The sequence below is a fragment of the Vipera berus genome (genome assembly GCF_964194415.1).
Source record: "Vipera berus genome assembly, chromosome: 5".
NCBI classification, from domain to species: Eukaryota; Metazoa; Chordata; class Lepidosauria; order Squamata; family Viperidae; genus Vipera; species Vipera berus.
The window spans coordinates 9925527-9953434 of record NC_138207.1 but is presented as its reverse complement, the minus strand read 5'-3'; the positions used below and the strand labels follow the sequence as shown (position 1 = coordinate 9953434).

Below are 27908 nucleotides of genomic sequence, written 5' to 3'. Positions count from 1 at the left end.
TGAACTATCATTAAGCAATCGGTTGTAAAATCAAGGACTATGTGTTTTTGTTTCTCAAGTTGTGCAGTAAGAAAAAGCATGGTGGGGGGGGGAGGAGAATGAAAAATGAAAATTGAAAGACGTGGGACAACGAAAAACTCTAGCATCGTCCTGCCAACTAACTGGAAGAAAGAAAGGTGATCTTTTTATGTCTTTGGTTATTTGTTAACTGCCCAAGAAAGTTTCTTAATTTCACATGACTTCCCATTTGGCTGCCCGCTGAAATCCCAGCCTGAAAAGAATATCAGATGCAAAAGGAAATTGGTCTGAACACCATCAAGAAGCCCCAATGAAATGAAACACTGTGATTCACTTACTCTTTTTAAAAAGCACCGACCCAGAAGCTCAGGTTTTTCTATGCAGTTTTCCAGGTCTTTGAGGAAGATTCTGGAATGGACATAAAATGAAAGCAAAAGTTTAAAAGAGGCTTTTCAGGTGAGGTCTTCAACTGAATTTAAACTACAAGGTCCCCTAGCAAGAAAGGTCCGAGGAGTATTAATTTCAATCATATTTGCACCACTTCGGAGAATATAGGCAGTCCTCATTTAGCAAACACAGCTGCTAACAGCGAAATGGCCACTAAGCATGGCTGAAAAAGACACGAGATGCTGTGAAGATTTCAGGTTGCTGCTGTCTCATTTAGATAAAGTTCTATGGGGCCCTTGGTGCTCTCTGAGCTTGCTTGTTTTCGTGCAGATTTTTTATTACCAAACTAGGTAATAAATACTTTGGCCACCTAATGAGAAGGAAGGACTCATTGGAGAAGAGCCTAATGCTGGGAAAGATTGAAGGCAATAGAAGAAGGGGATGACAGAGAATGAGGTGGCTGGATGGAGTCACTGAAGCAGTAGGCGCGAGCTTAAATGGACTCCAGAAGATGGTAGAGGACAGGAAGGCCTGGAGGAATGTTGTCCATAGGGTCGCGATGGGTCGGACACGACTTCGCAGCTAACAACAACAACAGGTAACATCATCAGCGCACCTGAGTTACAAATATTCTTTTCAGCAGGTAAAGTTCTCTAGGGCAGCAATGCCTGTGTTATTCTCACTCCAGGGTGCATTGTTGGCAGGCCCAGAAAGTTAGTCGTGTATGTGCACGTTGGTTATAAATGATGTATTATTTTATATTCGATGTAGTTATAAAAGAAAACACAGGTTTATTTATTTATTTATTTATTTATTTATTTATTTATTTATTTATTTATTTATTATATTTGTATACCGCCCTACTCCCGAAGGACTCAGGGCGGTGAACAGGGCACATATAAAATGCAAAATACAAAAATTAAAAGAGAAATACAAAAATTAAAAGAGACCTGGACCTCTCAGAATTATCTGGCAAAATTTATTTCTGTGTTGGAAAAGCTTTGTTGGATGACCCTTCGTGTCTATCTGATTGCAGAAAGGAACCTAAGAACTACAGTTGGAAAGTCATAATGACCGTATGTAGATGTTACGCAGAACCCAGGTGAGATTTAAAATATTCAGATATATTATTTCCTTATATTAAAAATATCGCAGGCAGCCAATTATTGCTGCCAATGGATTGCAGTCAGTGTAGTTGGTTTAGGACTGATGTTTTATGGCCTCTAAGTGGCATGTCCTTCAAAAAAAAAAACAACCACTTTATAGCTACTTTTGGAGTGGCACCACAAACCTGTTATGAAATTCATAGATTTCTGAGAGGTTTCCGAAAAGAACTTCTTTCTTGTTCAAAACTACAGCTGGGATCAAGTGAATTAAATCAGGGTTGTCCATTTCTGATGCATAGCCCTATTTAAGAGAAAGAAAGAGAACAGTGAGAGAACAAAACTATGAGTAAAGAGTAAAATATCAGAAGCAGAGAAGTGCCTTAATCCTGCCCTGTCAGTTTTTTCATTCTAAGATTGCTTAGAAATATTAAGCCTGCACTTTCCATTTGAACTAAAAGTAGATAAATTCTGCACCAAAGGATCCAGATTTTGCAACTCAAAGATATGAATTCCACCACCTGCACTCATTTCATAATATAAGCAAATGTGCCTGGTTTTCTCATTTTTCATAATGTATCCCCTATCAACCTACTGGCTTTGAATTCCAGACATTGCCTAGGTCAGTCTTTCTTAACGTCAGCAATTTTTAGATGGGTGGACTTCAACTCCCAGAATTCAGTCCTTTAACCTGGGCCACCAGAAACGTTGATTCCATAAATAAATATATCTACTTAAGACGGTTATTTTACAATTCTGAAGCAGAGCTCGTCCTAACCACATTGGGGCACTTTGGGACGTTAACTTTTGCAAGCAATGAATCATGTGATAGATGAAAGTATAAACACATGAACAACTAGGTGTCACTTTTAGAAAGCAAATATGTAGGTTCACATACTTTCACCAATAAAATCAGTTCTACTGAATGTGTGTTATCTATGGGTACACTTTGAGAGCAAGCAACTAAATTTCATTTTTAATGTGTGCCATTGTGCCCACAGTAAAAAAAATGACAATAAAGGTTATCTATCTATCTATCTGAATCTTCTTCTGAGCAGGAAGGCAGCTGCCAAAAAACCTCTCTGCTGCTGTTGATTTCAACTTCATTGCTCCTGTTTCAAAAGACATTGAACGTACCTCGATTATGCTCTGAAGTTCCTCGACATAAGCACGTTCAGTTTCTATCAATTCATTTATTATATGGCTGTGAGAAAGAGAGAGAGAGAGCGCAATATTTGTTAAGGGGCGTTGTAATGAGGTAACAAAGCCATAAATGAGAAGATGTGAATGAATATTCAGATTTATTATTTATTAAGGACATTTACAGTATATGGCCAACCAACTCACTCATGGTGATTCTGGAGGGCTTACAGAAACAAAATACCGAATACAAAACCCAATAAACCTTCATCCCCCAGGTGACAACAATCAAACCAACCACTTGATGGGCTCCTATCACCCTGCTGGCAAAACCATGTCTGTGGGGCCTTTTGAAAGAGTGGGGATCAATCTTATTTCTCCAGGGGTGTTTCACACGGAGGGAGCCATCACAGAGAAGTCTCGCCAGATGGACCTCCTTAAGAGAGGGTATGTAACATTCCCTGCCTCCCAGTTCTGGTGGGTGAGGTAGATGTTTCAAATAGGCCATGTAGGGATTTAAAGACAACACGGTGCAATCCAGAAGGCATTGTTATGAATTAATATAACATTATGCTGTAATATAAGCAAATGATAAAGCTCAAAGGCCACACATCCTGCTGTTCGTGCAGTAGAACCAGAGTAAGTTGAAGAAGTGTTAAGGTAAAAATAAATAAAATGTAAAAGTAATAATTAAAAATAATGAATAAATAAATTAAAAACAAAAGAAAAATAAGCTCAAAGGGCAGACTCAATGATCTTTTTCTGTCGTCAATATTCTATGTTTGTAAGGTGTGCAAATATTGTGATGTTTTTATAAGCTACTAGGCAACCTTGTGACCTGTTGGGTCATCGTTTAAGAGAAAAAAAGTGCAATCTGATGTGACCAAAATGAATGTTAAATTTTACACCGACTATATTTGTCACACCAGTGCTGACAGTCTGTGATCTAAGAGTATATATCATAAATAGAAAAATAATTCCAGTGGCAAAGGAATTTCAAAACTTAAGTCAGTATTTACTTACCTAAACAGGTAACAGAATACCACTAGCAATCAAAAAAAGAGTGGGAGGGGTATGACCTCCCACTTCCTTCCAGTTTCCCCATTTCTTTGCTTTTGGGAAGTTGTTGGAATGTGTCAGAAATCACAGTCATTTGAGAAATATATAGCTTTAAATTGGAGATCAGAATTATTTATTTATTGATTGATTGATTGATTGATTGAATTTCTATACCGCCCTTCTCCCGAAGGACTCAGGGCGGTGTACAGGGCAATAAAAGCACTACAAAAGTTACAAAAGTTAAAAGTAAAATTAAATTAATGAAGCCCTAACAATAAATAATTAAAAATACCCCAAACCCTTAAACCAGGCCGACCTGTTCAAATAAATAGGTTTTCAGATCACGGCGGAAAGAGCGAAGGTCGGGAGCCATCTGGAGCTCAACCGGTAATTGATTCCAAAGGGCTGGTGCGCCCACAGAGAATGCTCTCCCCCTGGGGGCCGCAAGCCGACACTCTCTGACCGACGGCACCCTGAGGAGGCCCTCTCTGTGGGAGCGCACAGGACGAAGGGAAGATGACGCTGGCAGCAGGTGCTCCCGTAAGTAATCCGGACCCATGCCATTTAGGGCTTTATAGGTCATCACCAGCACGTTGAATCTCACCCGGAGGGCAACTGGAAGCCAATGGATCTGGCCCCCGGGCCTTGTGTTTGACATGTCTGTTTTAGAGACTGAGTGCCCAAACTGCAATCCAAATCCCACTTTTGTATCATTGGGTGCCAGGTGGGCGTGGCCCTTTGGGTGGGCGTGGTCCTTTGGGTGGGCGTGGCTGTGGTGGAAATGGCAGACTGGGTGGGGACTAAAAAGTTCAATCAATCAATTCCAACTTTGCGAGATCTTTTTTTTCCCCGCGAGAAGTTGAAATTGATTGATTGATTGAACCTTTTTTTTTCTTGCACACGGCAGTGGAGGCCTAAAGCGAAAAGGTTTTATAAAACCCAACTGAAGGCCTAGGACTGGGGTGACGGCGCGCATGCCCACAGAGAGGGCTCTGAGTGCCACCTTTGGCACCCGTGCCATAGGTTCGCCATCACGGGCCTACTGGAAAAGAGAAGCATTTGTCATATCCAGCAAAGAAGGATCTAAGAGGATTACTTGCGATAAAATCTGCAACCTAGATGCTGAACAAAGGCCTTGGCATAATGAGATCCTCACTTTATTTGGCTACATATGGCTTGACTGCCAGCTAAACCATGACATTTTCTGCACAGAATGTTCCATTTTTATAGACCTTTAACTTCCCCACAAGTTCCTTTGTAGCTTTGCCTGTAAATGCATTAAACAACCCTGGAAACACCACACCCCTTGTATTACTCTTTGCTCAGTTTTGAAAATTTCACTTCGCATTCCATTTATTCTGTACATCCTTCGCATCAATCATATGCTGTTCTTATCACATTCATTAACCAATCTCCAACTGCATATGGTAGGTCAACTTGTGAATAACTGTCTCTAAAGCAACAAAGGAACAATAATTTTTCTTTCTCATATGTGTCTCTGACTTGCTGGAAAGCAAAAATCTAGTCCATGTACTCCCTGCCCACATACACAGAACACAAAACGTCAATATACTGATTTTTTTTTCTCCTATCACGTATAGCAGTGTTTCTCAACCTTAGCCACTTTAAGATATATGGACTTTAATTCCCAGAATTCCCTAGCCAGAATACTAATTGGGGGAATTCTGAGAATTGCAGGCTATGAAACTTAAAGTTGGCATGATTGAGAAACATTGCTGTATAGAAGCCACAATCCAAAATGTTGCATTACAGATAGATTTCACAAAGTAGAGCCATTGGACTTTTGGGGAACAAATGGAGAACAAAGATGGCTCCACTGAGGGCAACAGAGTGGAACTGACAACTGCAGTGAAATGAAGAGAAGATGAATGGACTGGTTCTTTGTAATTCCCCTCTGGACAAGGAGAGGACTTGTGATTGCCCACAAGTGCTCCATACAGTCACTCCTCACAAGAAGACTAGCAGTCAGCTTGAATTACAAATGGCTCCACCAGGCAGGGGTGCTTTAAGATTGGCTCAACTGCAAACAGTCTCTTTAAGTTCTCAAAAGCAGTTTGATAGTTCATACTCCGTGCTAGCAGTTGGCCTGGTCATGGCTTTTCCCCATCTTTACCTGTTTTCAATAAGCCCGTGAGAGGTAAAACAATTTCAGCAAAGGAATGAATGAACTGCCGATAAAAATTGGCGAACCCCAGAAAGCTTTGAAGTTGTTTTCGAGTCTTAGATGGTTGCCACTCAAACACAGCTTGCATTTTACCTGGATCCATCTCAATGCCCTCACTGGAAATTCGTTAACCCAGGTAATCTAGTCGGGTTTGGTGGAACTTACACTTTGACAATTTGACACATAGTTTAGCACTTAACACCTCTCACACTAATTTCACATGATCAGTCATATTTTCACTATAAATTAAGATGTCATTGGGATACACCAAACCCCCCTTGTATAGATGATCACGCAGCACTTGGTTAATCAGCTGCATGAAGACAGCTGGAGCCCCTTGTAGTCCAAATGGCATGATTTTGAATTGATAACCTCCCATAGGGCAGTTAAACGCAGTTCTCCATTCATCTCCTTCTTTTATTCTTACTTGACAGTACGCTTCTTATGTCTAGTTTGGTGAAGATACGCCCCTTCGCCAGATGGGTTAGTACAGGGGTGTCAAACTCAATTTCATTGAGGGCCGCATCAGCGTTGCGGTTGCCCTCAGGTGGGTATGGCCAGGGTGGGCGTGGCATACTGGGTGGGGGTGGCTAGAGTGCGTATGGCCTACTGGGTGGCCGTGGCCAGCTCTACATCGTTCGCACCAAGGGTGCCTATGGGGGCCTGGGCAGGAGTGGGACAGATCTGAGGGTCTCTGGCAGAAAGAGGGTCTCTGGACCAGGGCCAAGGCAGTGGAGGCCATTCCCTCACTGTTTCCAGGATGGCTTCGCGGGCCACATGAAACCACTTCGCGGGCCGCATCTGGCCCCCGGGCCTTGTGTTTGATATGTCTGGGTTAATAGACCCTTCAGGAGAGGGAGGGGTACTTATTCTCCCCCCTCACACAGTTTAACCCTTTATAATCAACGCAGAGCCTCAGCAACCTGTCTTTGTTTCCCTTAAACAAAACCGGAGCCCCCACTTGGGATTTTGCCGGCTCAGTGAAGCCTCTGGCTAGCTTTTTGTTTACATATTGCTGTAGTTCCTCCATTTCAAGAGGGGCCATAGCGTACATTTTTGGTTTAGGGAGCTTGGCCCCTGGTAATATCTCAATGGCGCAGTCATTTGGCCAGTGTGGTGGTAGATAGTTGAGGGCAGATTTCAATTAGAGTCTTCATGGGTTTTTACCAAATATTGCTTAACCACTTGATTGTCCCATTTTCAATGCTGTAAGTATAGAAGCTGATTTAGCAGGGCGGTGGCAATGGCAGGAAGAACCTGTTTGGTGTAGTGATTAAGGCACCAGGCTAGAGACCATGTGATTGTGAGTTCTAGTCACAATTTTAAGCATGAACCTATCTAGGTGACCTTCGGCCAGCCCCTCTCTCTCAGCCCTATTAAGAATAAGGAAAGAATAGAATAGAATAGAATAGAATAGAATAGAATAGAATAGAATAGAATAGAATAGAATAGAATAGAATAGAATAGAATAGAATAGAATAGAATAGAACTTCTGAAATCTTGCCAAGAAAACTACAAGGATTTTCTCTAGGCCGGGAGACAAAATTTACTCGAAGGTATCCAAAATAAGTGGGGGAGGGAGAGGACGCTACATTTAAAAGCAAAATAGTTTCCAGGGAACATGAGGCCTGTGGCAGTGCCCCTGTGAGCTTGCATGACTTTTCCTTTATTACATTAGGGAGGTTTGGTTTTTCTGTTTAAAAAAAGGTGCACTGACATAATGTAAACTTAACATTCTTATTTCGCAATAAAAGGCTGGACAGTTTTGTTGCTGAATGTCCATACTTATTGCCCAATTTTGGCAAAGTGTTCTGAGTGTCTTGCCAAAAAAAGCTGAGAAGGACTCTGGGGCCAAATACAGGTTATCCATCTTTCCTGTATTTTCCTATTTTCTCCTCCTTTGGAATAAGTTTAAAAAAAATGACAAAAAAATTGCTTTGGTCCATTCTTGTTGTCTTCTGAAGAACTGACTGCAAAGGCAGCCTGGGAAGAAAGGCTCAAACCATATACAGCATAAATCACATATAGTTCCCCCTTGAGTCTATTGAAAAAACCCACTAACACAACCATGCCCCAGGTTATTTCTGGACAATGACAGGGGAAAGTGTCATATATGTCCCTGGGAGAAAAGAAGATCAAGTACTATAAACCAATGGAAGGAATTTAAAGGTTAAAATCCCAACCCTAAATTTCCCTTTTGCCTTTTAGTGCCTCAGAGGTCATATGTTAGCTTTAATCCAGCTGCATCATTTATTTTATTTATTTATTTATTTATTTATTCTGTTTATATACCACCCTATTCCCAAAGGACTCAGGGCGGTTTACAAGGCAAAATTTAAAAACAATCCAATATAAAATTAAAATTAAATTAAATTAAGTCTAGCCGCAAAAATTAAATCACAATTTAAAAACATTAAACCCCTCAGTCCAGACCAGATAGCTCAAAGAGCCAGGTTTTTAGGTCCCGGCGAAATGAACGAAGGTCGGGGGCAGTCCGGAGTTCCGTTGGCAGTTGATTCCATAGGGCAGGCGCGCCCACAGAGAACGCCCTCCCCCTGGGGATCGCCCGTCGGCAATCCTTGACCGGCGGTACTCTGAGGAGGCCCTCCCTGTGGGAGCGCACAGGACGATGGGAAATTGACGCTGGCAGCAGGTGTTCCCTTAGATAATCATAAGCTCTGTTGCTACTTGTACTCACCCTGAGTTAGCTTCAGAGTAACTCAAGACTGGGTAGCTTCTAAGCTGTGGACTTCAACTCCGGTTATCCACTTGACACTGTCCAGGTTATAAATGTCCATTAGGAAAGGTGTCCCCAACCCCTGGGCCATGAACCTGTTCAGAACCAGGCCACGCAAGTGTCACTTGACTTATCCACTTGACACTGTCCAGGTTATAAATGTCCATTAGGGAAGGTGTCCCCAACCCCTGGGCCATGACCTGTTCAGAACCAGGCCACGCAAGTGTCAGGTGAGTGAGCATGTGCAACTCCATTTGCACGAGTAGCAAGTGCTCGTGCTCAGAGGGACAGCTCCATTTGTATGAGCAGTGCTTGCTCGCGTGTGAACCTGCCACTTGCACAGAACCGTCTCCCCTCTGCTGGTCCGCCAAGCCAGAAAGGTTGAGGATCGCTGCATTAGGGTTTCTTGGTAGAATACCATTGTGGGTAGACATTTCCCTCTCCAATAAAGTATAATTAATCTCATCCCTCCTGTATGACATCCCACTTTGAGAATATACACTTGCAAAGGAATAACTCATAATATTACTGGTATGTACAAGCCCCTTAAACCCAAGAATTAGTTGGTTGAGTAGAGCAGCTTTAAAAATTGGACAGATTAGATAGATGATAGATAGATAGATAGATAGATAGATAGATAGATAGATAGATAGATAGATAGATAGATAGAGATAGATGATAGATTGACAGATGATAGATAGACAGACAGATATAGATAGATAGACAGATATAGATAGATAGACAGATAGATGGATAGATTGATAGAGATAGATAGATAGATGATAGATTGACAGATGATAGATACAGATAGATAGATAGATAGATAGATAGACATAGATAGATAGATAGATAGATAGATAGATAGATAGATAGATAGATAGATAGATAGATAGATAGATATGACAGAGATAGACAGAGAAAGAGATAGACATGGACATAGAACCCCTAAAACCACTGACTCATCTATTCCTTCCAATTTTGATCTACCTTAATCTAACTCATATATCCAAATAGTGCCTTCCAGAATATCAGATCATTACTCCCAAAATTCCTGTCTAGAAATAGGCCGTAAAGTTTTAGGAGTTCTGGGAACTTGTACCAGTGGTGGGATTCAAATATGTGAACAACCAGTTCTCTGTGTGGATGCCATTTCCAGAAGTCCATTCTGGACCTGAGCAACAAAAAATTAGCTACCGGTTCTGCCGAACTGGTACGAACTGGCTGAATCCCACCACTGATTTATACTGTGATAAAGCTGGAGAGATGTGAGATGTCACTGATGTCATCATCATAAATGATGATTCTGGAGAAGGAATATGACCCTTAGCAAAACATGAATTAAGCCTGGGAAAAGAAAAAAAAGTATTAAAAACTTAAAGTAAGTCTACCTTGACTCTCTTTGATGTACCGTATTTTCTGGCGTATAAGACAACTTTTTAACCCATGAAAATCTTCTCAAAAGTCAGGGGTCGTCTTATACGCCCAGTCGTCTTATATGCTGGAAAGTAGTAAATCAATCCTCGGGAACGGAGACGTTAGTGGAAACGGACAAATCCAGCGCTCGAGAACGGTGAAAGATGGCCTCCTCATAAATAAACCGACCAGCCCAACCGAGGCTGAGGCTCCAGCTTACCAGTGTCCTAGGGAAGCAACCCTTTTTTTGGGGGGAAGGGAGTGGGAGTTAAGCGCGTGCCGAGCCGCTGGCGCTCCGCGAGCACGAGAGCTCAAGGGAGCGCGGGAAGCCAGGCGGAGGCCGACCTGGCATGTTCGTGTAGAGCTAAGATTCACCTGACCCTGGGAGTTTGACTTCAGGGCGTGGTGCCGTGGCACACCTACAGCAACACCCGCCCGGGAAGGCGCAGCTCGGGAATTGCAACAGGCAGACCGCAGCGGAAAGCTGGCACTGGGGCTACAGCAGCCCGGGGTCACGCCTCCGCCCTGAAGTAGAAGGCGGCCTTGGGGAGGGTGTATGTGTGAATCTTAAACTTGCGGTGCAGGGCTGAGACCGTTTCTTCCCTCCCCACTCCTCCGCCGCCCTGTTCATTAACTAACGTATGGAAAGAACTGCCTTCTTTCAGACCTGGTGCCTTCCCGAAGTGTTGGGCCACAATGCTCGTCGCTCCTGGCTGAAACAGCCAGCGCGTGTGGCTGTAGTAGAAGGGGGCGCCAAGGCGAGAGGAGACGAGGTTTAGGCGAGGCAGAGCAAAGCTGATCTCGAGGCCAAAAGCTCTTGATAAACCTTCACCTAATTGAGAAGCAGCCCTGACTTCCTACTTATGTCCGGCAGAAGCAGTTTGTTCACTTTGTCTAGACAGGCACAATCATACCAAACAGAATGCCTGTGGAGATTCTCAGTCATGCAGGTCATGGTTGTGTTTTTTCCCAAAAGGCAACTGAACTTTCTTGGTGGTTGTTTGTTTTTTTTCCTGTGCAAACGTTTTGCTTCTCATCCAAGAAGCTTCTTAGTTCAACTAAAGAAGCTTGCTTGGATGAGAAGTGAAAACATTTTCAAAGGAAAAAAAAACCAAGAAAGGCCAGTTGCCTTTTGGAAAAAGCACCTTTGGGACTACCAAAAAGTGTTATCATTAATAAGTGTGAGTGTTACAAATATGCAAATAAAATCTACATCAGTCAGTCAAGTCAATAGTACTGTATTCCTACATTGCCTCATAACTACAAGTGTGCTAAAGCTCACAACATACTAGAAATGCATCTTTTTTGTATGTCAGTCAACTGGAGAGAGCTGGACATATCTAGAAGATTCTGCTACTGAGGACATTTATAAAATAAAAATAAGGTCACAGTTTAATGGCTTGCTAAGCTGTGTACAAATAAAAATAGGCTGGGTTTATTTAGAAAGATCAGAAGCAAACAATTTTTTTTTAATTTTTTTTAATTCCATTTATATCCCGCCCTTCTCCGAAGACTCAGGGCGGCTTACAAGCTTAGCAGTAAAGAGGTTGTATCTGAATGTTAAACATCAAGACTCTGTATATCCAAACAGCTAAGATAAAAGCGTCATTGTCTCTTTTTGCCTAAGATGCTGAGAATCAAAACATTTTGGTTAAATCAGTCTTTCCCTAGCTTGGCATTCTCCAGATGTGTGAAAATTAAAATTCTCAGCCAGAACAATTTTGAGCATTGTTAACTCTAAGGCACCTGAGGAGCACCACATAGGGAAAACCCATGAAAATCTTCTCAAAAGTTGGGGGTCGTCTTATACGCCCAGTCGTCTTATATGCTGGAAAATACGGTAAGAAAGAGGAAAGAAAAAAGGCTGGCAGCCTTTCAGTAAAATAGTATTTTAGTGAAGTTTCTTTCCTGACCTGATTTCTAATTTTCTGTTTTCTACTTTGAAGAGCTGACAAGAACACAGTTGGGGAAGGGTGAAGTAAGGCAATCTGGACTTCACTGAGACTAGCCAGCATTTTCCCACCTTGGCAACTTGGCGGGGGAATTCTGGGAGTTGGAGTCCACACCTCTTAAAATAGCCAACATGGGAAGAACCTGGTTTAGATTTTGGCCATCCTAGAGACGGTAGACCCCAAGCAACCATTGACTTCAGGGCGACATCATTCTCCTAGGCTAGCCAGGATTTTTGCAACAAAAATTACATTTTCTATGTAAACTGAGGTTCCTGGCGGAGGACTGAGGTTTATGATCCTCTTCTCCAAGTTATATCTCACAAGCTAAGTCCCAAAGCTTCCTTATTGCTAGGGAGAAATGGGGCCACTTATAATACATTTTAGTCAGAATGATACACAAGAATTCCCAAAAGTCTTGCAAATGCCACTTTCTTTTTCTCAGTCTTCACTATAAAGTCTGCTCATTACAGGGTACCCACTACAGTATGTCTTCTACTTAGGTCACTAACCTTGCTATCTATGTTTGACTTCTATCTTCCCTTAGTTGTGGAAAGCATCAGATAACTGCAGCATTTCTTAAAGAGGTTGTATCTGAGTGTTTGGGCATGTTCTGTTATGGTGAGCCAGGTGCACTGTAAATAACAATTTTGAAAAAAGATGTTCATCTTCAGAATTATTACCCAAGCATCCAGTTAAGCCTTGCAACATTGCCTTGGCAAGGCAAGTATTTCTGGCTCTGATTTGAAAGAGCACAACCCTCTAAATCAGGGGAGTCAAACTCAATTTCATTGAGGGCCGCATCAGCATTGCGGTTGCCCTCAGGGGACCGGGTGGGTATGGGCTGGGTGGGCGTGGCCTACTGGGTGGGCGTGGCTAGAGTGCGTATGGCCTACTGGGTGGGCGTGGCCAGCTCTACATCATTCGCATCAAGGGGGCCTATGGGGGCCTGGGCAGGAGTGGGACAGATCTGAGGGTCTCTAGCAGGAGGAGGGTCTCTGGGCCAGGGCCAAGGCAGTGGGGGCCGTTCCCTCACTGTTTCCAGGATGGCTTCGCGGGCCACATGAAACCACTTCGTGGGCTGGATCTGGCCCCCGGGCCTTGTGTTTGACATGTCTGCTCTAAATACTGAAAAAAGAAAGCAGAGATATTCGTTTGATGGAACTTGAGGAATACTGTAGATACCCTTAAAGAGGAATGATCCCAATCATTAGGGGTGTATGTGTAAGGGTGTTGCATCTAGACATCCTTGTTATTAGCCCTGCTCCTGTGCTTTTTCCCAGCACGCAAACCTACCCAAAAGATATTGATAGTCCTTGACTTACAACCATTTGTTTAATGACCATTTAAAATTACAACAGCCCTGGAAAAAAAATATCCTGTGACTGTTTTTCACACAACCGTTGCAGCATCCTGTGGTCGCATTATCAGAATTCGGATGCTTGACCACTGGCTCATATTTATGACCGTTGCAGTGTCCCAGGTGTTGTGACTCAGGGCCAGCCTGTGGGTCCGACAGCCGGCTCCGATGTATCGGAGGACTCAGATGTGGGGGAGGAGGGAAACGAACCGGCTGATGATGATGATTTGGAGGCTTTGCAGAGCCCTCAGCCGGGGACCTCTTCTCAGCTGTGTGAGCCCGAGAGTGCGGAGGATGATGACCCACAGCTGGCCCTGTTCAAGGACGCCCGACGCAGGAGGCAGACGAGCAGGGACAAACAAAGAAAGACTATGGGACTCCTCGGGAGGAGGCACAGGGAGACCACGCCCTGAGCTCTCTATAAAAGAAGTGTTTGGGGAGGGGCTGGTTGCTGAAAGCAACTTTTTCCGCTTGAGAAGACAAGCTCTTGTGTTTTTGTTAACTGCGTAATTAAATCTTGGCAGAAGCCTTTTAGCCTTGGACGCTTTCCAGACTCTTCTTTTGATTAGGGGTGCGAGAAGAGGGCTGGTTCAGAACAGTTTGCTTTCAGCCACCCACCCCTTAATACTACGATGGAGCAGCTTCTTGCCGAGAATGCCCAGCTCAACCAGCAACTCACCTTGCTGGCCACTCAGGTGGCACAACTGCAGGCTCAGGTACATGCTGCCCCCCCACCCAGGAGGAAATGTCAGATAGCTATGCCGGATAAATTTGCTGGTAATCCAGAACTGTTTCCTGCCTTCCTGGGACAATGCCAGCTTTATATCAGCGTGAGAGCAGCTGATTTCCCCACTGACCGAGATAAGGTGGGATTCGTGTTGAGCCTTCTGTCGGGAGATGCAGCTCGTTGGGGCACGCCTCTGTTGGCACAGCCTAGCCCTTTGTTGGATAACTTTGGGGGGTTTTGTGACCATATGCGCCTCATGTACGAGGACCCGATTAAGGCGCAGACTGCCACCCGACGCCTGAAAGCTTTGAGGCAGGGTCAGCGCCCTCTACAGGCCTATATCAGCGATTTCCGGCTGCTTAGCCAGGATTCCTCCTGGAATGAGGCTGCGCTCGTGGATGCCTTTCAGGATGGCTTGTCAGAGGAGATGTTGGATGAGCTGGCCCGCGTGGACATTCCCTCAGACCTGAATGGGCTGATCCATCTTTGTCTGCGGATCGATGCCCGGCTGCAGCAGCGTAAGAGTCGCCGTGCCACCCCACAGACCCCTGCCGCCCCTGTTGTGCGTGAGCCCCCAGTCCAGAGGGAGGAGCCAATGGAGCTGGGTGCCGCCAGGTCCCGTCTATCGGTGACGGAAATGGACAGACGACGATCGGAGGGGTTGTGTTTTTACTGTGGGGACCCTGGACATTTGGCTGCTTCTTGCCCGAAGAAGCGTCAGCGGGCGTCAGTGACCAAGCCTGCCCCGAGAAAGTCCCCTGCTTTGCTATCGGGAAACGGCCCGAGCCCGATCTAGACGGTGTGAAAGATCGGGCGACCCACAACGATCACGCCGAGCGACGCCGTTCCGACGGTGCCTGTGAACCTCCACGGCATTTGATTTTGGAGGCACGACTGATCCTCCCTGGCAAGCCAGAGGGGATTCCGGTCCATGCCTTAATTGACTCTGGGGCTACCACTAACTTTATGGATTCGGCCTTTGTGGCCAAATGGGCTGTTCCCCAGTGTTCAGTGGATCCGCCCATGCTTGTGGAGACCATCGATGGTCGAGTGCTCCTGTCCGGGCCTATCACGGCCGCCACGCAACCCGTGTGTATGGCCATCAGTACCCATGTGGAGGCCATTCAGTTCTACGTCACTTCGGATCTGCACTTCCCCGTGGTCTTGGGACTGGCGTGGCTCCGGGCGCATGATCCACAGATCTATTGGTCTCAGAACTTGGTCACCTTCCCAAGTTTGCAGTGCGTGGACCACACCCGCCATATCTGTGCCGGCCAGGTGGAGGGTTCCCCAGGGGTTTCCTTGCCTCCCGAACTGTCCGACTTTGCTGACGTGTTCAGCGAGTCAGAGGCGGACCAATTACCCCCGCACAGGCCCTACGACTGCTCCATTGACCTAGTCCCTGATGCGCCTCTCCCAGTGGGGCGTTTGTACTCCATGTCGGAGCCCGAGTTGGCTGCATTGCGGGACTTCCTGACAAAGAACTTGGCTCGTGGATTCATCCGGCCCTCGTCCTCGCCAGTGTCTGCGCCCGTGCTCTTCGTCAAAAAGAAGTCGGGCGAGTTACGGCTTTGCTGTGACTACCGGAAACTCAATGCCATCACGGTGCGTAACCGCTACCCGCTGCCCCTCATCCCCGAGCTCTTGGACCGACTCCGGGAGGCTAAGATCTTCACGAAACTGGACCTGCGTGGAGCTTACAACCTCGTCAGGGTTCGGCCGGGTGATGAGTGGAAGACGGCGTTTGGTACTCGCTATGGACATTTCGAGTACACGGTGATGCCGTTTGGCCTGACCAACGCCCCCGCTGTGTTTCAGCATTTTATGAACGACATCTTTCGGGATCTGTTGGACCAGTTTGTTGTGATTTACCTGGACGACATCCTGATTTACTCCCCGTCGCGTGAAGTGCATCAACAGCATCTCCGTCAGGTCCTGCAGCGCCTCCGGAAACATCGGCTGTTTGCCAAGTTGGAGAAGTGCCAGTTCTACCAGGTGACCATTGATTTCTTGGGCCACCGCATTTCTCCTGAGGGCATCGCCATGGATCCAAGTAAAGTGGAGTCGTTGCAGAGTTGGCAACCCCCGCGTCGCGTGAAGGATGTTCAGCGACTTCTTGGATTTGCCAACTACTATCGGACATTCATCCCTGGCTTTGCTGCCTTGACAGCCCCCCTCACCCGGCTCCTGCAGAAGAAGACTCGGTTCCAGTGGAACGCCCCCGAACAACAGGCGTTCCAAGCTTTGAAGGACGCCTTCATGAAGGAGCCCATCTTGAAGCATCCTGACCCGCAACGGCCGTTTGTCGTGGAGGCGGACGCCTCCGACATTGCCATTGGGGCCGTGTTACTCCAGGCAGCGACGCCCAACGGTACCCTTTTCCCTTGCGCGTATCACTCTCGGAAATTGAACCCCTCGGAGCGCAACTATACCATCTGGGAGAAGGAGCTGCTGGCCATCAAGGCAGCGTTCGAGGCTTGGAGGCATCATCTGGAGGGGGCGCGGCATCAGATCGAGGTCCGGACGGACCACAAGAATCTGGAAAGCCTGCAGACCGCTCGGAATTTGAACCAACGCCAGATCCGGTGGTCCCTCTTCTTTGCGAGGTTTGACTTCCGGGTGCGGTACATACCAAGCGGGCACAACCAGAGAGCGGATGCTCTGTCCAGGAAGCCCGAGTACACCCGAGTGGAAGACAAGCTTCCGCCCAGGACAGTGATCCCCGTCGAGTCTTTTGCTGCGGTGCGGGAGCCGGTGGATATACGGGCTCGGATCCGGGAGGCGCAGCAGCAGGAGGCGTGGGTGGCTCAGCGGAAGGAAGAGGTGGGGCCAGATTCGCCTTGGTCGGTCACGGATGGACTCCTGTATTATCGTGACCGGCTCTATGTTCCAGGAGGGCCACTCAGGGGACTCGTCCTCAGCCAATGTCATGATAACCCGGCTGCGGGGCATTTTGGCCTGTTCAAGACTCTGAACCTGGTCTCCCGTACCTTCTGGTGGCCCCGAGTCCGACACGATGTCCAGTCTTATGTCACCTCCTGCGTCCCATGCAGGCAGGCCAAGTCAGCGACAGGGGCCCCGCCTGGTTTACTGCAGCCTTTGCCAACGCCCAAGAGACCCTGGGGGGCTGTGTCCATGGACTTTCTGACGGATCTACCCCCATCCTCCGGCTTCACGACAGTGTTTGTGGTGGTGGACATGTTGACCAAGATGGCGCACTTCATCCCCTGTCGCGGCTTACCGTCAGCTCGCGCCACTAGTCGCATGTTCATCCAACAGGTGTTCCGGCTGCACGGCCTTCCCGATAGAGTCGTCTCCGATAGGGGGGCCCAGTTTACAGCCCGCTTCTGGCAGGAGTTGATGCGGGCGTTGGACATTAAGGTTTGCCTCTCGTCCGCGCATCATCCTCAGACCGACGGGGGTACCGAGAAGGTCATCGGCATTTTAGAGCAGTATCTGCGCTGCTACGTTAACCTGCAGCAGGACAATTGGGTGGACTACTTGGCCATAGCCGAGTTTGCCTTTAACAACTCGCAGCACACCTCCACGCAGATGACACCGTTCTTGGCCAACGTGGGTTATCACCCCCGGTTTTTCCCCCTTTCTCCCGTGGACTCACCGGAGCCGGCAGCGAACGAATTCATGGCGGAGTTACAGGCAATCCATCGGTTGGTGCGACGGCAGCTGGAGAAGGCCAAGGCCGACTACAAGAGGTTCGCCGATCGGTCGAGAAGGGATACGCCTCCACTATCGGTGGGGGATCGGGTCTGGCTGTCCACCAGGAACCTGCCATCCACTCGGCCGGCGAGGAAGCTGGACCACCGTTACCTTGGACCGTTCCCAGTCGAGGCCGTCATCAACCCGGTCGCCTATCGTTTAACTCTGCCACGTTCCCTGCGCGTGCACCCCGTCTTCCATCGGTCCTTGCTGGTCCCCGAACGACCGGCCTGTCCACTTCGCCAGGCGGAACCTCCACCATCAGGAACTCGTGATGGAGACAGCACCCCCGAGTACGAGGTCGCCAGCATCAGGGATTCCCGCTGGCTGAAAGGTCGCTTCCAGTACCTGATCGAGTGGAAAGGGTACGGGCCGGAGGACTTCACATGGGAAGACGCGACCGCCGTTCATGCCCCTGCGTTGGTGACTGCTTTTCACGAACAGTTCCCATCCCGACCGCATCCGGATCGGCAGACCCGGGGGAAGGGCCCTGCGGTGCGGGATAGTGTTGTGACTCAGGGCCAGCCTGTGGGTCCGACAGCCGGCTCCGATGTATCGGAGGACTCAGATGTGGGGGAGGAGGGAAACGAACCGGCTGATGATGATGATTTGGAGGCTTTGCAGAGCCCTCAGCCGGGGACCTCTTCTCAGCTGTGTGAGCCCGAGAGTGCGGAGGATGATGACCCACAGCTGGCCCTGTTCAAGGACGCCCGACGCAGGAGGCAGACGAGCAGGGACAAACAAAGAAAGACTATGGGACTCCTCGGGAGGAGGCACAGGGAGACCACGCCCTGAGCTCTCTATAAAAGAAGTGTTTGGGGAGGGGCTGGTTGCTGAAAGCAACTTTTTCCGCTTGAGAAGACAAGCTCTTGTGTTTTTGTTAACTGCGTAATTAAATCTTGGCAGAAGCCTTTTAGCCTTGGACGCTTTCCAGACTCTTCTTTTGATTAGGGGTGCGAGAAGAGGGCTGGTTCAGAACACCAGGGCCATATGATCTTCGGATAAGCAAAGTCAATGTCAAAGTCAAAGATTCACCGGACAGCCATGTTTACTCACTTACTAACTTCAGTGATTCACTTAGCAGCTGTGGCAAGAAAGGCCATAAAATGGGGCTACACTCACTTAACAACTGTCTCGCTTAGCAACATAAGTTCTGGGCTGAATGGTGATCATAAGTCAAGGACTACCTATAGGTAACAAAGCTTTTGTCTGATTGCACAGAAAACTGTCTTTTCTCTCCTTACTTTTCCTTCTTTCTGATGGGCAGGAAAGAGAATCAAAGACTAATAAAACGAAGTGGCAAAGTCAGATAGAACTTGCTTAAGGTTCAAGAGTAGCAAGTCTTGCCAAAAAAGGGTTTATCTTTAAAAAAAACAAAACAAAAATCCTTGATTTTATAAGATGAACTGTTTTGTTAAAAATCCAGCCTCTGCCTTGCTTCCTGAATTCTGCTCTTGTGTTCTTACAAACAGGATTATGAAGATTGCCTGTTTAACAGTTAAAGTTGACTTGGATGGCCCTCTAAGCCACAGAAGAGACTCGAACACTGGGCACTATCTAACAGAATGAAATTCAATGGTGGAAAAAAGTAAGGTTCTACATTTAGGCAGGAAAAATCAAATGCACAGGTATAGTATAGGTGGTACCTTGCTCAATAGTAGTAACTGTGAGAGGGATCTCGGAGTCCTAGTGGACAATCACTTCAATATGAGCCAGCAGTGTGCTGCAGCTGCCAAAAAAGCCAACACAGTGCTAGGCTGCATTAACAGAGGGATAGAATCAAGATCAAGTGAAGTATTAATACCACTTTACAATGCTTTGGTAAGGCCACAGCTGGAATACTGCATCCAGTTTTGGTCACCACGATGTAAAAAAGATGTCGAGACTCTAGAAAGGGTACAGAGAAGAGCAACAAAGATGATTAGGGGGCTGGAGGCTAAAACATATACGGAACGGTTGCTGGAATTGGGTATGTGTAGTTTAACGAAGAGAAGAGTGAAGGGTGACATGATAGCAGTGTACCAATATCTCAGGGGCTACCACAAAGAAGAGGGTAAAGGTAAAGGTTCCCCCGCACATGCGTGCTAGTCGTTTCCGACTCTAGGGGCCGGTGCTCATCTCCGTTTCAAAGCCGAAGAGCCAGCGCTTGTCCGAGGACATCTCCGTGGTCATGTGGCCGGCATGACTAGACGCCAAAGGCGCACGGAACGCTGTTACCTTCCCACCGGAGTGGTCCCTATTTTTCTACTTGCATTTTTACGTGCTTTCGAACTGCTAGGTTGGCAGAAAAAGAAGAGGGAGTCAAGCTATTCTCCAAAGCACCTGAAAGCAGGACAAGAAGCAACGGATGGAAACTAGTCAAGGAGAGAAGCAACCTAGAACTAAGGAGAAACTTCCTGACAGTTAGAACAATTAACCAGTGGAACAACCTGCCTCCAGGGGTGGTGAATGCTCCAACACTGGAGGTTTTTAAGAAGAGCCTGGACAGCCATTTGCCTGAAATGGTATAAGGTTTCCTGCCTGAGCAGGGGGTTGGACTAGATGACCTCCAAGGTTCCTTCCAACTTTTATTATTATTATTATTATTATTAATTGTTGTTTATTATTATTATTATTATTATTATTATTATTATTATTATTATTATTATTATTATTATTATTATTATTATTATTATTATTATTATTATTATTATTATTATTATTATTATTATTATGAATTCTAGGAGTTGAAGTCCACAGATTGTAAAGGGGCCATAGTTTGCTCTATACTCATTGAGCCTAATATGGATATTGAGATTTGAGCAGCCAACCTACAAGAGGTCAAAAGGACAGAGAAAGAGAAAAGCACTAGATTTTTTGAAGTGCATATCAAAAGTAGCAGCCTACTTGGAACTAATAGACTACTCAGGAACAGATCATTGTTTCCAAGACATTTTGACCTTCTCCAGCTATACTTGAATAGATGCCAGAAGCTTCCCATATTTAAATCTCCAGCTGACAGCATGTACATCCTGTAACTTATGCAACTATGTTTGGTGCCTTCCCGCTCTAGAAGTCCCGAGCCTTGCCTGGTTCTGGCAATGCTTCACTGCTCCATCTCCTGGTCTTTGATTGCTAACAGAGATTGTATGCTCTGAACTATAGATCAGGTTGTCCAACCTTGGCAACTTTAAGACTTGAGGACTTCAACTCTCAGAAATGAGAGTTGGCTGAGGAATTCTGGGAGTTGAAGTCCACAGGTCTTAAAGTTGCCAAGGTTGGACAGCCCTGCTGTAGATGAAACCACGTGTATCACTTCTCTGCATATCAATTCTAACACAACTGATAACTCCATTCACTTCCGGGTTGGGAATTGTTCCAGGGACTCTTGGATTGCAAACTGAAACTATCAAGACAGAAAAAGAGCATTACCAATCAACAACTGTTGTTATGCTTTAAAAATCTTTTTTTTTTAAAAAGCAGCGTCCTATAAACAGCTTCTTTTCCACGCTCCATTTCTGTCTGGATTGATTATCTAGTTGTACGCAGGCGGCTACTATTACTAGGAACATTAGACAACAGAGTGAAACAAAGTCCTTTTGTAGAACATGCCAACAGCAAAGAAAGAGCTAGATCAGGGCTCTTCAAACTTGGCCCTTTTAATGACTTGTGGACTTTTAACTCCCAGAATTCCTCAGCCAGCGTGCCTGGCTGAGGAATTCTGGGAGTTGAAGTCCACAAGTCATAAAAGGGCCAAGTCTGAAGACCCCCTAAGCTAAATGAACATTCGCTGGTAGCCAAAAAATGAGCTCGTGACCACTGACAAAAATGCAGAAGGGTAAGGTAAAGGTAAAGGTTCCCCCGCACATGCGTGCTAGTCGTTTCCGACTCTAGGGGGCGGTGCTCATCTCCGTTTCAAAGTCGAAGAGCCAGCGTTTGTCCGAGGACGTCTCTGTGGTCACGTGGCCGGCATGACTGGACGCCAAAGGCGCACGGAACGCTGTTACCTTCCCACCGTAGTTGTCCCTATTTTTCTACTTGTGTTTTTACGTGCTTTCAAACTGCTAGGTTGGCAGAAGCTGGGACGAGTAACAGGCGCTCACTCTGATTTGACCCGCCAAACTGCCGACCTTCTGATCGACAAGCTCAGCGTCCCAACCCACTGAGCCACCGCGTCCCTTGGCAGAAGGGTAATAGACAACTAATGGCCAGGTTGAGGAATACCTATTCCATTCCATTCCAATTGAGGGTGGATCCTAGAATGAGATGACCAGACGAACTGGAATTCAATCTTATCTGAGGGCAATATCAGCTATTTAATAACTACAGGCAGTCCTCAACTTACAGCAATTCATTTAGTGACCTTTTGAAGTTACAAAAAAAAAGGACTGAAAAAAGTGAGTTAGGATTGTTTTTCCACACTTAACCACTGTTGCAGCATCCCCGTGGTCATGTGATCAAAATTCGAATGCTTGGCCACTGGCTCATATTTACGATGGTGGCAGTGTCCCGGGGTCACGTGATCCCCTTTTGTGACCTTCTGCCAAGCAAGGTCAGTGGGGATTCATCTAACAACCATGTTACTAACTTAACTACAGTGACTCATTTAACAACTGTGGCAAGAAAGATTGTAAAACGGGGCAAAACTCACTTAACAATTTTCTTGCTTAGCAATGGAAATTTTGGGCTAAGTTGTGGTCGTAAGTCGAGGACTACCCGTATTGTCCTCTCTGTTTGCAGTTGACCGCCAATACTGTTGATTACTTATTTATAACCTTGTCTGCAGCTCTTTAAAATTTGAAAGAAAGTTGGAGGTCACTTTTGTTATCAATTTGTTTGAAGTATATTTTTGGTCACCGTTAATCTGCTTTGTTATCCCTTTCCCTTTCATGTTGGTTTGTATTTTAAGGTTTGATGTTGGAATGTAATAAAGATAGTACACAGAAAAGCTAAAAGTTACTGAACAGCTCATCGTGGAAGCAAAAAAACAACAACAATAAAAACAGACCTGCGAACAGGGATAACAGCAGCAATTACATCATTTCCCATTACTTCACCAATTATCCCTTGCAGCCGTGCCTGTTAATGCCCCAAATGACTATATCAAAATAGGAGTTGCTATTGACCTCCATCTCTTTCTTATAACAAACAAATGTACCAAACCTTCAGACAGGTAGCAGCTATATAAGCAAAATGCGTAGGAGGAAGCTAATGTGATTACAATGTCAAAACAACAACATGGGAGAAGGGTGGTATATAAGTTTGATAAATAAATAAAAAAAAAAACTAAAAAAAACCAGACATGACCGGCACGATGCATTGAGGTAGTCCTTGACTTACAACAGGTTGTTTAGCGATCATTCAAACTTACATCGGCACTGAAAAAAGTTACTTATGACCGTTTTTCCACACTTACAACGGTTGCAGCGTCCCCATGGTCACGAGATCGAAATTCAGCCACTGGTTCATATTTATGACAGATGCAAAGTCCCGGGGTCACCATGTGTTCCCCTTTTGCGACCTTCTGACAAGCAAAGTCGGAGAGGGAGCCAGATTCATTTTACAACTTAATTTACTAACTTAACAACTGCAATGATTCACTTAACATCTGTGGCAAGAAAGTTTGTAAAATGGGGCAAAACTCACCTAACATCTGTCTTACTTGGCAACATAATTTTGGGCACAACTGTGGACATCAATCAAGGACTACCCATGTAATAGTCCTGGAGGATCAGACCATAGGTTACTTTAGCTTTTCACAGCGGCCAGCCAGATGTTCCCCAGTGCTCACAGGCAAGAGACAAAAACATCACTCTTGTCATTATTCAGAGGCTCACTCATCTCCCTGTAACATATAGGCTCTGTTCAACAACACATTTAACCAGATTCGTTATAAAAAGACTAGTAGCCTATATGGCAAGAGAAGAAGGGGACAATAGAGAATGAGGTGGCTGGATGGAGTCACTGAAGCAGCAGGTGTGAGCCTAAATGGATTCCAGAAGATGGTAGAGGACAGGAAGGCCTGGAGGAACATTGTCCATGGGGTCGCCAGGGGTCGGACACGACTTCGCAGCTAACAACTACAACAACAACAAGTAGCCTTTATACAACACCTGCAGAAGGAAACTGGAAAACAGGATCTAGCAGACATCTAATGCTTTCCAATGATGCTGGACCAGTGATGGCGAACCTTTTAGAGACCAAGTGCCCAAAAACTAGCCCCGCCCCCCTGCCTGGCCACATCCCGCCTCCATGGCCCGTTGCAAATCGCCCAGGTGGCCCAGCAGCGCCATGGCAGCCACGCCCTCCGCCTGCAGCCCTCAGCATCAACTACGCATGACGGGGCGCGAGGGCGGAGTCTTGTCCCCGCTGCCCAGCTGCCATGTCATTGGCTGCGCTGCTCCGTGCAGGCCGTGCTCGGGGGTGAATCTCCTCGGGGGGGGGCTGCTGGTCAGGAGGGGGCCACAGGGGAGGCGGGGCTGGGGCGACAGTGCACATGCCCACAGAGAGGGCTCTGAGTGCCACCTCTGGCACGCGTGCCACAGGTTCGCCACCACTGTGTAGACTGACTTCCTGTTTTTACTGAAGTGAGGGAAATTGCAGCTGAAAGCAGAACTCTTGCTTAGCTAATATCTCCAATGTCAAACTAATCTTCCCGTTAATTGGTTTCTCCTTGCATTTAGTGTTTACCCTCTTGCTACATAACCCAAATACAGTAGCTCCCTGGCCTGCTGAGGAATTTGAGGTAACAATGGAACACCGGTTTTGGAGGCCTCTGAGCTACATGACAAGATTAACACTGCAGATGAGAGTCTTGCAAAAATGAGGTGGATGAGTTAGGAAAAAGGAATGTACTTTAGAGGAAAGTGCAAAATTCCCTTTTGCCTGGACAAGACAACCTGGGAACAGAACAGCACCTGTCCATTTTGAATAAAATCCTAAGTAAAGAGAACATTTCCATCAACCTTAGCTATACAGTGGCTGACATGGAATTGTGGATTAGCTAGCCTGCCCAAACCACTCATTTTGAAGCTAACACGGGGAGGCTGTGTGTGTCTCTTTTAGGATGGAAGGATGAAGATGGAGTAGCTGTGCCTTCCTCATTTTCTTGTCCTCAGAAAATTTACCTACAAGCTCTATTTACGTGGAGGGATGCTTAAGAGAAGGGACGCGGTGGCTCAGTGGGTTAGGACGCTGAGCTTGTCGATCAGAAAGTCAGCAGTTTGGTGGGTCAAATCCCAAGTGCCGCGTAGCAGAGTGAGCGCCTCTTACTCATCCCAGCTTCTGCCAACCAACAGTTCAAAAGCACATATAAATGCAAGTAGAAAAATAGGGAACACTACGGTGGGAAGGTAACAGCGTTCCGTGCGCCTTTGGCGTCTAGTCATGCCGGCCACATGACCACGGAGACGTCCTCAGACAAGCGCTGGCTCTTCGGCTTTGAAACGGAGATGAGCACTGGCCCTTAGAGTTGGAAACGACTAGCACGCATGTGTGGGGGAACCTTTACCTTTACCTTATGCTTAAGAGATCTTTAGAAACAGGGAGGAAGCAGTTCAGGGAGGACAAGGTCCATTTTAGAAGAGCTTCTTGACTCCTGATGAGCAGGGAAGATTGGGAAAAACTCTGCCTTTTTGTTGTTCAGTTGCTAAATAGTGTCTGATTTTTTGTGATGTCCATGGATTATAGCACACCAGGCCTCCGGTCCATTGCCTCCCATAGTTTGCCCATTGATGACACTATCTAACCATCTCATCCTCTGCTGTCCCCTTCTCTCTTTTTTTGCCTTCAGTTTTTCCCATTGCCGGGGTCTTCTTCAGTGAGTCCTCTCTTCTTAATAGGTGGCCAAAGTATTTGAGTTTTAGCTTCAGGATCTGTCCTTCCAGCATTGATTTCCTTTAGGACTGACTGATTTGATCTCCTTGCAGTCCAAGGGACTCTCAAGAGTCTTCTCCAAGACCACAATTCGAAAACTCAGTGCTCAGCCAATGCTCACAGCCACACATTTACTAATTACTTTAATGACATGAGGTCTAAATTATGCTAAAGAGCTGCTTTGATAGGCCTTTGTGATTGTGTTGCTTTACCCTACTAGGGATGAAGGTCATTCTAGAGATCCAAGTGGTCCTTGTTTCTTGACCTTGCCAGCCTCACTGGGATTGGCACATGCGCAGAGGGTGTCGAAAGACTCCACAGAGATTGGAATGTAGGAAGAAGCTACAGGAGACTCATTGTAAGGAAGTTGGAGATGGAAAACAAAGAAGGAAGATGACTATTTATGATGGAATTAGGCGCTGTTGTAGGCATTAGCTGCTTAGTTATCAGACTGGAAAAGTTAGCCTTTCAAAGGAGGAGGTATCTTTCCTAACAAGACATCTTGATATCTTGACGTTGATATGGTTCAGAAGGTCTTTGTGTGTTGTATCTTGTCTTGATCAAAACAGACAACTCATAGCTTGTACCTACCAAGGCAAGAAGCTGGGCGTCAACTAATTCTCACATTTTTCAGCCTTTTCAAAATATATTGTACAAGGCCCGGTTTCCAATTTAATATATCCCAGTTCTACTAAATATTATTCCATTCAATGGGCATCCATTGGGCAAGGGGGAAGGGGCAATTGAAAAAGTCAATATGGTGGCCGTGATCATAGCATTGAACCCCCAGCCTATAGGAAAGAATCTGTGCATTTATCTTGGCAACATTTTTGGATGAGGTTTGCCATTGTCTTCATCCTACAGCTGTGTGTGCATGCCTGACACAACTTGACCCAGCTGGCTTGGTGCCTAAGATAGGTCTAGAATTCACCATCTCCCAATTTTTAGCCTAGAGCCTTCAACAACGAGATGAACCTCACTCTCAAGATTATATTAAAAACTGCTATTTAGAACTGTCTCCCAAGAATGTTGGATTCTCCTACCAAGTTTCAGGCAAATTTAAGAACAGTGGACATCTCTTCAGGCTGTGGTAGATTAAAAACCAGTATAGCATAATGGTGAAGATGTGGGTTGGTACACACTGAGAAAACCTGGGTTATAGTCCCTTCTCAGTCCAGAAGCTGCCTACGTGACTTTGGCCCAGTCCCTCTCTCTCTCCTAACTCTCTTAATTATCTCAATACTATCTCAATAGATCTGCAAAAGTTTTGTTCTTTTCCATACATCCCTATGCACAGATTTCCGCTCATTAATTATTGGTATGCTTTCTTTATGGGTATTTATGACTCCTGACTCATACGTGTGTTCAAGCAAATATTCCAGTGCTATCTGGCAAAGAATGAGTTATCCTCTTCCTGGGCGCTTCCTACAAGTATCAAATGTTTGAATGCCTCACAAACAGCTTCCTCTGTAAACTCGACCACATTCCACTGTGGACTGGTTTGGAAGATGACGTGAGAAAATGCTTAGCAGAGACAGGAAAAGTTTAGAAGTTCTTCTTTTCATTTCACATACCGCCTCTCCCCCCCCATGTCTCTCTAAATAAATAATGGTAGTCCTCAACTGAGTCCTTCGGGAATAGGGCGGTATAAAAATCTAATTAAATAAATAAATAAATAAATAAACTTACAACAATTTGCTTAGTGACAGTTTGAAGTTACAAAGGCACTGCAAAAAGTGCCTTAGGACCATTTTTCACACTCACAACTGTTGCAGCATCCCCATGGTCACGTGATCAAAATTCAGATGCTTGGCATCTTGACTCATATTTATGACGGTTGCAATGTCCCGGGTGGTCATGTGATCACCTTTGGGGACCTTCTAACAAGCAAATTCAATGCGGAAGGCAGATCCATTTAGCAACCGTGTTAGTAATTTAACAACTGCAGTAATTCACTTAACAACTGTGGGAAGAAAAGTCGCAAAATGGGGCAAAAGTCACTTAACATCTGTTTTGCTTAGCAATAGAAATTTTGGGTTCAGTAGTGGTCGTAAATTGAGGAGCACCTATAATTCATAGAATTGTAAAGGCGACTTTCCCTGTCCAGGGCAGAAACCTTAAGTCCTTCCCATTCCCTTGTGGGAGTTTAGGTTATTATTTAAGAACAAATACAGGAAGATTGAAACACCCAGAAACATGGATCTTATCAACCTCTGCCCAGCCACATAGTTTCAATACCATGGAGACACTTAACAACAA

The 27908-nt window shown here is 45.8% G+C and overlaps 1 protein-coding gene across 1 annotated transcript in view; it reads right to left on the bottom strand.

The window, feature by feature from the left end:
* The window catches only part of MCF2L2 (MCF.2 cell line derived transforming sequence-like 2), a gene marked incomplete at its 5' end in the record, with an annotated part of 214247 nt that overhangs the window by 53369 nt on the left and 132970 nt on the right, over positions 1 to 27908 (bottom strand). The window contains 3 exons of the mRNA XM_081329835.1: positions 357 to 426; positions 1697 to 1812; positions 2646 to 2712. Coding sequence (XP_081185961.1) covers positions 357 to 426; positions 1697 to 1812; positions 2646 to 2712 — 253 coding nt within the window. The remainder of the gene's footprint in view (positions 1 to 356; positions 427 to 1696; positions 1813 to 2645; positions 2713 to 27908) is intronic.